The sequence below is a fragment of the Anopheles maculipalpis genome, chromosome 2RL (assembly GCF_943734695.1).
Source record: "Anopheles maculipalpis chromosome 2RL, idAnoMacuDA_375_x, whole genome shotgun sequence".
Lineage (NCBI taxonomy): Eukaryota > Metazoa > Arthropoda > Insecta > Diptera > Culicidae > Anopheles > Anopheles maculipalpis.
The window spans coordinates 33,804,750-33,816,754 of record NC_064871.1 but is presented as its reverse complement, the minus strand read 5'-3'; the positions used below and the strand labels follow the sequence as shown (position 1 = coordinate 33,816,754).

Sequence of the window (12,005 nt, the reverse complement as noted above, 5' to 3'; positions counted from 1 at the left end):
ATATAAATATCTTTAAAGCACATCCTTCACACGGCCGGCACCAAACGAACACGTTGCCGCCAAAGGACGAAGGTGGTCAATTTTCACTGCTGTAAAATCGAATCGACACCTCATTCAATTGCTTTAAACTCCCACGGTAACCATCAAACCGGTGACCGGGAACGTTGCTTACTGCGTTTTGAGGGAGAAATCGGGCGGGCGCGCGCTCCCCTGTCTCATGCCCACCATCCTGCCACCAAATCAACTGAAACCCAGAGCCAAAAGAAAAAGCGCAAGTGCACGCGAATGAAAAATAAACTAATAACAATAAAAAATTACCACCCCAGCAGGCATCGGCAGGGAGCAGGAACCAATTACGAACAAATCCCCCAAAGGGAGGTTTTCCGATGAGATGCACACGGCTGGACGAAAAAAAAGAACACGTCAATCCGTGAACAAATCAACTAAGGGTAAGAGTGAGCAAAGACCGAAGTGAAGCAGAGAAAAAACGAACTCACGTTTTTGGAGGAAAAATTTAATAAAAATAAAATTTATTACCAACCACTCTCAAACGTCGGGCACACGTCCCTGAAGGAAAGTATGTCTGGGTGTGTGTATGTGTGTGTGTGCGCGTGATGCGTATGGGGCCAGTTCCGAGAGGCGTTTCATCATCCCACAAGTAATGTTCCGAATGAACGCCGATTTATTTCAAACTTCTTCCAGTACACCGGGGCACACCTCAAACTGGCAAGCCTCTCGTGTACAACCCAGGGTATCAAACCCCGGAGAAAGTGTGTGGCGCACGTTAATGGCGATGAGGGATGGTAATCGCTATTGATGGGAAAATAAATTTTCTCGCTCGCTGAAAACTCACCGGGTGGTACCGGGGACTCGATTTGAAAATGGCTTCAATGAAAATTATGAGCAAATTTATCGATCATGCGCTTATTAATAGGAACCATTTCCGTAGGGAAGTTGAAGACAAATGCTTAGGAATAGGGCTGCAATTTTTCCCGTTCAAGCTGACACAATTGAAGGATAAAAATAATCTGTTTTGATTTTTGAATTAGATCATAAATTAGTGTTTGCTTCATTAGCAATGATTAAAACATACTACCGATTCTACTGAACTATCGCTTGAAGCAAACAAAACAAACGTTTGCCGTATGCTTCTAGCTCTCTAGAGCTGACCATTATATGGAGATATCATACTCATAAACTAACTTCATTCCAGTTGAGCAAACGTAGATATGTACGCGTCAAGACGGAAAGCAACATAACACTCACCACCTACCAGCACGATCTACTGCGCGTTTGTTTATACAAGTAGGATAACTCATACATTTAGTGACACTTCACGCATCCAGACGTGCGGTTCTATGCGGTGCCTCGTCGTCACTGACACTGATGCTTCTATTTTTATCAATGCACCACACAACGCAAATAGAAGGATCAGTGAAGCAAAACGCAAACGGAACAGAAACGAAATCAAACAAAATGCAGCATACCGAGGGCATACATCTGATAGGGAGCATATGTGAGACGCATGTTTACACAATTTGACTGATCGCAAGACGTCGAATGTCACCGGTTAATGCAAAGTCAATGATAGAGCTAACATGAGACAGACTTCCGTCGGTGTGCAGTGTTTTAAGCGGAAAGAAAATACAGTCAGACCATAAGAGTACATCTGTGCCTGCTGACTATACAATGTGTTTTGAGTGACACTTTAAGTATGTTAAAATTAAATAAAAACATATTACCGAATATAAAACTTTACTTCGCTACATGAAGTGCATGTATTAGGTTATCATATGCGTCACAAAACTTGGGGAACTAGCTTTTTAATTAGCTTGCTCTTATTACCTCAATAATCGTACCAAAACATCCACTCAAAGCTGATACGATTATCAGACAAGAATATTCCAATCTCCAATTAAGCGCTTTTGATCGGTAGCAAATGACTGCCGCAACAACTCACTGGAGGACGCTTTCGAATTAAGCAGCATAACCGCTGTCAAAAAGTGATCCATTTACTGAGACCGAGGACAGGTCAGTGGATCCCAAAAAAGGCTTGAACGTTCTTGTTGATCGTGCCGTATCTAATGCAAAGGAAATGGAAAGGGACCAAAAAAAAAAAAGCATCCCTTTGCAAGCAGCATCATACCGTACCAGGACCGGACAAACGAATAACGTATCCAACAACCGATCCCGGTTATCCGATAGCACTGTCCTTCGAAGCATAAAGTCTGTCAAACTTCCGTAGCAGCTTGAGTACGCTTCAAAAGAAGGGCGCCTTAACAGAGGGCGAGAGATTGATTTCCAGCTACTATAAATCGTTCCTCGCTAGACGATAACCGAATTGGAAAGAGAGCCGCTAGCCTGAACTGTTTCGATCTGACTTTGGAAGATTGCAAAAACCAAACTTGAAAGCGAATGCAGCAAAAAACTACCGCCAGAATCGTGTTTGCGTAATGAAATCCTATTTGGTTCGCAAGATTCAATGTGCTTACTTAGTGCGAGTCTTTATGATTCGATCGATTTTTTCAATCACGTTTATTCAATGCATTTAGACCGATTAAATAGAGGTAGTTGTACAGTTTGGTCACATACAAAAACAAGCACAAAAATTAAGCTCGATTCTGAGAGTAGTTGCAAAAAAGTCTGATTTTTCATCAATACACTAAAGTAAGTTTTATTCATCTATATCCGTAAACAGATTTTGCAAAGTTATATTTGTCACATTTAACAGTATGATTCGTTGTTGTCAAGTTTTTTCGTTCGCTTTGAAAATATTATTATTATTATTAAGAAATGGAAATATAATCCATAACTATTCAGCTCGTAGTCTTTTGATCTTTATTATTATATTTATATAGTTGAAAAACTTTATTATAGTACTATATCATAGTTATTTGGTTATAAGCTGCCGCCTTAAGTCAATAGCAATTATACTTGGAAGAAAATTGCCAACTTTGATGGTAAATTCGAAAATAATTTCAATTTCAAACCATCAATAACTGACGCATTGGGAACTTAAAATGAAAGCAAATGCATATTTAATTAAAAACTATAATGAGGTTCTGCGTATAGTGTCGGAATGGCAAGTATGTATACATGAGCAATGAAAATGTTTCTTTTGACTTCTAAAATAAAGCTCCAACAGTTGGTAGCTGTTTCAGTTCGTATGATGCCTCCAGTTGAGTTGAAAGTGTCTACTGTACCTTTATCAAAATTGAGCTGAAAAATAATTTCAACTAATGGAAACTTGTTAAATTGTTAATCAAATTAGTGTCAGAACATTTAACATAGGGTAGTAGTGATAATCGGAGCGGCGATGGTTTTATATGTTAAAGTAACATACAAATTTATAACAAATACTATATCACTATTCGTTAGAAACTGTTGACCAAGCTTATCGGGGCTTTTTACTTTACTATCATATCTGTAATTCACTTGTAATAGCATCCACTTAAATGACGTTATAGACGGCAAAATTAGATTTAATTACAAAAACTTTGATAAAAATTTATCAAAATGGTCATAAATAGAGTTTTTAAAGTTCAAGTTGTGAGCATGTCTCGCAAGCCATTCGACTGCCGGCGTGATCTAGCAGGTCGTTAAGACCGGAAGAAAAAAGTATAGGGTTTACCTTTTTAGTTGGCTTAGACTGGCTGCTCACATTTTTTTTTATTTGCCGCACTCGGGTTTTGAGGGCAAGCATCACATTTTTCAATAGGAGCATTGATTGTCATCTGCTCGATTTATAAACAGCATGTAATGCATGTTTATAATACACCCTACGAAAGATTGCTGTTTTTTATGCAAAAATGTTAATTTTTTCAGCTACCAGAAGCGTTTTTTTGTATTAATTATTTTATGCTCACATACATCAGATCAGATCAGTGTTTTTTTTTAAATGTAGGAATGCTTCTTCTTCTTCCTATTTTTGGCTTAACGAAGGGATTTGAACTCCGGTACTGCCGATTGAAGACCAGCGCCACTGTCACCTACTATACCACCGGACCACACCCCAGAAGATGTAGGAATGTTAGATCTATTAAAAAGAAATTTTCTATTAACAATAAATTTGGGTTATTATGCATAATTGTATAAATGCATGAAAATTATTTTGAATCTACCTTGCAAATCAACTCGTATAACGGACAATAAAATCTATGCGAACGTTCATTTCGTCATATTCCTTTGTGCAGTGTGATTTGCAACATCCGATGATATCATCCCAATTTTGGTGGTGAGTATTTCAATTTAGATTGCTTAAAAATAAATGCAGCTTCGTTCTCTTTTCAATTGCAGGATATTGCTCGTAGTGAGCGGTATGAGAGTGGTTATCACCGTGCGCCTAATTTGTTCGGTAGAAAATTCGTGCATTATGCACGACTTAAGCAAAGCGAGTGACTATTTCATGTACCGATACGTTTACACCAACGTAACGCAGTTTGTGTACAGTAACCTGTTGCTCGAACATATCGATGAACCGTTCTTTGATGAAATCGGAAAAATCGCAAACCAGGTGCACATCGTACATTCGAAGGCATTAAAAACGATCGGCGGATTAGTATCGCCCAACATATCACATCTGCAAGTGGTACAAACGGGTTTGCACAGTGTGGAGTTTGAAGAAAACAACACGCTAAGAACGCTCATAATAAGCTTCAGCAATCTTGTTGCCTTAACGCCAACCACAAACATGCTACGCGCATCGGAACGGATCGAAATATCGCACGCTTACTTGCAGACGATTGACTTTGCTGTATTTTGTGATCTATCCAATCTGCGTACGCTTAACTTGATGTTCAATAGAGTACAACACATTACGAACAGTGCAGTGAAGGAATGCAGCTTTTCTAGGGCGCTACATTATTTGTACTTGTCACAAAACGAACTGAAAACCGTCAGCATGGAGCTGTATAGCTCATTCAGTAGTATAAAATTCCTTAACTTTCGCTACAATCAATTGGAAACGCTGACGGGACGTTTCACAAACGTAGCACCATTTACTGTGGAGTTTGCACACAATAGATTGCAAGTTTTAGAACTGTGCAGCTGGTATCTGCCTAAGATAATCAGGCTCAATTTGAACTCAAACTTGCTATCGTCAATCCCTAGATGTATCGATCATTTGCCTGAAGTTCGGGAGCTTTTCATTGACAACAATCGCATCGTGAATGTGAGTATGGATGTTTTTGCTAACCTAGACAACTTACAGCATTTAAATTTATCGTACAACAATATGTCCTCGATCATACTAAAAACTCCCCATTTTCCAAAAAATCTGAAAACCTTACAACTAGCAGGAAACAAATTCACAGCACTAGATTTGTCGTTCATTCCGGTGCAGTCGTTAAGTGTTGACGTTCAAGATAACCTGATCGCTCGCTTTGATGCAGTTAATACGTCTCCAAACGTTACCTTCCTGAACATGAAATTTAATCCCATCGATTGCACCTGGCACACACGCGAAGAAAAGGAACAGCAGATTATGTGTGCTAATAATTCGGCAATTTATTCTTAAGAATTTTCTATACAGCAAAAGCATCCTGTCGTATGGGTAAATAAAAGATAACACAATGTAGCACATCCGAGTCGTATGTGGACGTACTGCGACACGACAAGACTCTAGGAAATGCGCTGCAGCGATTGCTTTGGCCCCTTTTACCATCGCGTGAAGGCCGTAGTATAATATGATGATATTTTTTGTAGCATTAGACTCGAAAAGTAACTTACGAAGACTATAATGGAATAACTCTAATCAAATGGTAATCATAGACGGCAATTGACATCATTATAGTTATTAGTGAAGCTTTATTTTCCCGAACTATTTGCATATATCTGACTATTAATACCGAACTAGCAATGCTCATATGTCCTAAATTCAAGTGATCGTGTTTCGTATATACAACAATAGCGGTAATGATGATTACAGTATTGTACAATTCGTTTTCTTCTTTAGCTGATCTATTTACTGTCATTACTGTCATATTACTGACCAACGACGCTTTCACACCTTTACGACAAACGCTTCAAAATAAAACGTTGACCGAATCTTTCAGTCGTGCCGACGACGATTCTCGCAGTGTCGAGTGTGGTACACACAAAAAGTGCAAAATGTGTTTCATATTTGATCCGTGGTATAGGTTGAACCGACAACAATTACTCCCAAAGAAAGAAAAAAAAAAACACTAAACAACTGCCTCTTTATTTCAGGGTACTTTTAATTTTCACAGTTGTAAAATTAGCATGTGCAGTTCGTATTTTTTGTAGAACTGATATAGATTGTACTATTTGCGATATGCGCACCAGAGCAGACATGTTCGTCTATCGATTCATACCAACAACCGTGAATGCTGTGAATTACCATAATCTCGTTATCGGTCATGCTGATAACGCTTTCTTTAACACCATTCCGTCGTTTTTAACGGAAGTGTCCATTTTGAATTCAATGCACATTAGATGGCTTACTGTACCACAACGGAGCAACATATCCACGCTGAACGTTTCCTTCACAGGATTGCGCCGAATCGATATGGAGAAAAACGATGTATTAACTGAATTTATCGTAGCGTCTGGTAACATTGCCGAAATATCACCATCGATCCGCAACTTGCAAGCATCCCGAGAAATTTGTATAACCAATTGCTTGATCGAATCGCTCGATCTGGGTACGTTTTGTGATATGTCCAAGTTGCAAGTGTTAAATGTCTATGGAAACCGCATTACACATATTCAGAACAGTGCTAAAAGCAACTGCAGCCTGTACGATTCGCTGGAGATGTTAACTTTGTCACAAAACTTTTTGCAAAGCTTAAACATGGAGCTCTTTAATCCATTTAGAATTCTGACACTATTAAACATAAACGAGAACAACATTGGAGCTGTCTTTGGTAAATATAAAACTGATACAGATTTGAGGTTATTTTTGTCGAAAAATCGAATCAAAACGATCAACGTGTGTGAGTGGAATGTACCGCTTATGGTTTGGTTAGATTTAAGACACAACAGCTTAACCGCCGTACCGAACTGTTTGGAAAAGCTTAATGGTGTAAGAGATCTTGATTTATCCTTCAACCAGCTTCGGAACGTTACCGTCGAGAGCTTTGCCAAGATGGATAGCTTACTACGTTTAATCATGTCCAGCAACAATATGACTACGATCAGTTTCAACACCACTCGATATCCGGTCAATTTGAAAACAGTGTGGATAACAGAGAACAAGCTTACCGAGCTGGATTTGTCGCTGGTAGCGGTGCCATCGTTGGAAATATATGTGGATAATAACTTTATAGAAAATGTAGACGTTAGCAATGTATCTAAAAATGTCACATTGCTGCAGATGAAAAATAATCCAATCGATTGTTCATGGAACACTGTCGAGGAGCGACTGAACCTTACTTGTATTGAAAATAGGATTGTATAATGTGAATGAGAACAGCCAATATGCTACGCTTGGAAATAATTGGAAATGTTGCAATAAGGTTAAATAATAAAAAAATCATATCATCATTGCGATAGTGTCTTTTAATGATAGATTGATTCACACTGTTTGGTAAACTATCCTTATTCTACGCCATTGACGCACCAGTAAATAGCGATACAATATCCCATTCGGACTGTACTGTCCCCGCCGTGAAGCATAGATTGACCGATATGTGCCCGAAAAATAAAGTGACTGCGTTTTTTCTCAAATGGTTTTTTTATTAGGCCACCAAATGAAGGTCAAAACGCGGATGCTGAGATGTCCTTTAGTTCCACCGTCGCTGCGACTTCTATCTCCTCGATGGTGTCAAAACGGTGTCCCCGAAGCGGCCGTTTTAGCTTATTGAACATGCAGAAGTCGGCTGGTGCAAAATCTGGCGAATACGGCGGTTGCGGAACAATATGGTTGTGTCAATTGTTATGAAAAACTACCTCAAAATAATTGCCGTATGGAAAGGCGTATTATCGTGGTGCAAAAACCAGCTATTGTTTTTCCACTAATCCAGCCGCTTTCGCCGAATGGAGGTTCCGAAAGATCTCTTATCGTCAACTGAAGATCATTGACTACCAAGTCCTTGATTTGGACGACGTGGGCGTCGACAGTCGAGGTGGATGGTCCCCACGCACGGTCCTCGTCTTAGAACTTTTCACCGACCATTATTGAAATCACTGTACCATTTGAATACATTTTTCTTCGACAGATATTCTTCCCCGAAGGCTTTTTGTTACATCCACAATATTTCTACAGCATTTATTTCATTGTGCAAACAAAATTTGATGCATGCACGTTGCTCCACAAACTTGGACATGCCCAATATGGACAAAAACACGTGGCGCAGCTCCGAAAACAAATTGTCACTCCTAGCCGGGTTGATATTATGACTTGAAACGTGACAGAACTGTCAAAAACATACATATTGACAAAGGAAAAATAAAAACAAGAAGCTTCTTTTGGCGCGCGAAATTTGACATCCAATGTCACTTTACTTTTCGGACACAGTATGTATGTATATATTTCCATGACATTACTAAAATCAATATTGTTTGTAATTTATTAAACTTATTCTTTTCGGACTCTACAATTTCGAGATTATTTGGCTTACTATTTCTTACATTCCTAAACTTCGAGCCCAATAAAAAATCATATTAAGTGCTTTTATATTTATTAAGGAGAAGAAACACCATTAAAACAAAATCGATAAAGCTTCAAAATCTCAACAACATTTTGACAATTACAAATGTATATAAGTTATGGCACATTTCTTCAAATCTTTATTAATGATTGAAGTAATATTTATGTTGCATCCTATCCGGAACGAACCCCATAAGAGGACTGACTTTTCAACTACGTGGTTATCCGTAGTCTAGCAAGCCATTTGATGACCGGCGTGACCTTAGAGTTCGTAAAGCCAAGAAGAAAAAGAAGAGATAGAAAGAAAGAAAATTAGTGAATATAAAAATTTGAGCATCCACTTTTAATGGGTTAGAATCAATTCATCATGAGTTGACCATCAAAAATGTAAAAAAAATCTCAGTAATGACCAGCAATCTATTGTCCAGTGTTCTTTGTAGTGTAACTTTTATTTTCAATTACAGGTACATTATGCCTAGAGTAATGTGAGATTTGATTTGTCGCTAGTGCCAGTATCATCGTTAGAAGGAATTGGGCAAGGAAACTGTATCGAAAATTTTTACGTCAGCAAGGTATCTGAAAATGTCACAACGCTACGGATGACAAATAATCCAATCGATTATATAACTATAAGAAATTAAGAATATATGATAAATGACAATTGTTTTATGATTTTTTTCTTACATATACATCCGTAAGCGTATACAATTGCAACACAAACACAAACGAAGCTTTAAGTTACTCCTCTATTTTCCGTGACAACATTTTCCAATCACAACACTGTGAATTGCAAGCATGAATATCATCAACCAAAATCGATTCACTTTCAATTTCACTATTTGCTGTTCCGTTTCTAAAATGCTTTTTGTATGCTAATGAATCCATTGCTATTGCCCGGAACGGAGTGTTTGGTTTGATCTTCGGAACGGCAGAAGGCGTCAACGTGACACACTAAATTACTTCCCGTACCGATGGACTAGGCGTTCGAGACAATTGATTACTCCACTCTGGTAAGAGATTGGAGATATTGGAACCGTATCATCCCATAGATTCCATCAGCGATTCAACAACGTGAACGAAGGATATTTAGCAGTCCTAGCGATGTGACTAATTTTACTTCAAACCCAAAATCGATGATTGTTCGACAGAGGGTTTGATCGTTTGTATTGCTCTTCAGAAAAGCATAACCCAAAAGCAGCATTGGTGAATGGCAAATACAAACTAGGCGAGATGGGTTTTTGTTCGCATGAAACATACAACGCCACCACCGCCGGACAGTTATGGGCAGCAACAACAGATTGGTTGGCGTCTGGGCAAATGGACACTCGAAAAGACCTCGCAAAATGCTAATTGAGTCACAATTTGGAGCTTATCTTTTCGACAGAGCTTCGCAATAACATATCACGGTGAAAATCCCCCCCCCCCTTCCCCCTCCCCCCCGCCTCATTATTCACCCTTACTCGCACGGAGTGTGTTGTCGAACAGTCGAACATACTCAACAGCCGTAATCGCTTGTCGTTCGTTTCATTAATGAGCTCATCCAACAGTTGACGTAACCTGGGCGCTGCCAAGCTTACTGTTTATTTGGCAGTGAGGTTTCTACCGTGTGAGATTTCTGCTGGAAAAGCGTACCAACAGTGTCCGTACCTCCGTTCGTAGAATAATCAAGAAGACAACCACCTCCACGGGCACGGGAAAAGCGAGTTAACGTTCGCTGCAAACAAAGTGCTAGCCATTAAACGTGATGAGCCTGGCGCAGGAAAGCTGCCAGAAAGTGAGAGTGTGCTTTTGAAACACTAGACCGTGTACTTAAAGCAGGGAAGGAAACGTATCCACTACAAAGACGGAAACGCAATGACCAAAACCGACCGTTCACAAAGAGAGCGCGTCCGGGAAATGGCAAACGAATGATGATAATGATATTAAAGTTTACACACAAAAACCGCAACGGAGGGAAAATGCAATACCTACAAGGTTATGCGATAAAAGGACGCTAGAAAACGGAACAGAATGGTTGTTTTCTGAATGTGAAGTGTATACAGTTGACCGAAAGGAGACCCTCCAGCAGGAGACTGCCGGATGAACAACCGTGCCGACCGGTGCTGTACCTTCAAAGGATGCAAATAAACATAATTCTTCCGGCTGTGGAACGCATGTCCTTTAGTGGGACAACCGCAGGTTCAAATTTGCCGCTGCAATGTCGTCATCATTAAGCAGCCTGGACCTCACAAGGCACCACCACCACATCGCTTTTCTTCTTGGTCCGCGGTAAGCGATGTGCAAATGATGGCAACTTTTCAAAGAAACATCCGGCTGATAGAAAGCCACAGCCATGCACGCACACAGAAAGACAAACAGGGTTTTGTGTTGTCCAGGAAGAGCTGTTTTCTGTAGAAGACGTGAATATATTTGAATTTGGATAGAAAATTCACCATAACCATGCACATTCAATTTTGTTTTTAAATGTTTTAGAAATAGTTATCGAAACAGAAAAGCATAATGTGCATTGAATGTGATTCGAAATTCGGTCCTGCCGTGTGAAAAACCGACGCCACAGAGACGGCCAGACCTAAAAAGGAAATGTTTATTTTAAAAGCGTTCTATCCCTTTGCTTATTCCACCAACCGTTAGAGCACAGGAACTAGCAGTGATGTACTACAGTGAAATTTTAATCTTCTTGAGTAGAATTTTGTTCACTCTGGAACCTGGAAATGAAAATTGTGTCCTGTCGCATACTGCCAAGCGAAAGAATGCACAAAATGTAAAGTGATTTTCCATCCTGCTGGAGACGGAGATGGCCCGCCTGAACGCCTATACGCCGTTAGCCACGGTACAACCTTCAAACGAGCGAACAAGGAAAATATTTCGTGCAATTTATTACTGACAAGTATGAAATTGAGTTGTGCGAGATTAAACGCAATCCACCGGAAGATTGTACGAACGGTTACCGGCCGTAGCCGGCTCACAGGTAAGGCAGCAAAACCATGGCGAGAGTATGTGCCATGGAGGAGAATGGCGGGATGTTAGTTTTGAGTGGCCGAAGGGATGGTTTGTCAATTTATTAGCTTTGTTTCGGTATGCCCTTGATGGAAAATTATGATAAGTCTCAAGCATGATGAATTGTAAATATTATTGCAAAACGTCTTGGCCCGTAAGAAACCGTGCGGAAGATGCTTGCTTTTCACAGCGGCTAAAGGTATGGTAGGTAGCAAGTAATTACGACACGTTTTTCCCCTTGTGCTGGGGTATGCAACGGAGCTTAAAATGTTTATACAATCTAATGGATAGGATGAGGCAACTTGAATATTGGCCGAGATGAGCCCTCTGCTCGAGGAAAATAAATACAGAAAGGAAGAGGGAGCAACTTGAATATGATAATGTAATTGCAATATTCTTA

The 12,005-nt window shown here is 39.6% G+C and overlaps 1 protein-coding gene across 1 annotated transcript; it reads left to right on the top strand.

The window, feature by feature from the left end:
- The first annotated feature begins 6,292 nt into the window (after positions 1–6,292).
- LOC126566894 (toll-like receptor 7) lies at positions 6,293–7,417 on the top strand. Its single transcript, XM_050223301.1, has one exon. The coding sequence runs from the start codon at positions 6,293–6,295 to the stop codon at positions 7,415–7,417; it is 1,125 nt and encodes a 374-aa protein (XP_050079258.1).
- The last annotated feature ends 4,588 nt before the right edge of the window (positions 7,418–12,005 follow it).

Excerpts from the sequence above, each read along its gene's own strand:
- LOC126566894 (XM_050223301.1), top strand. The coding sequence starts at position 6,293 with ATGCGCACCAGAGCAGACATGTTCGTCTATCGATTCATACCAACAACC.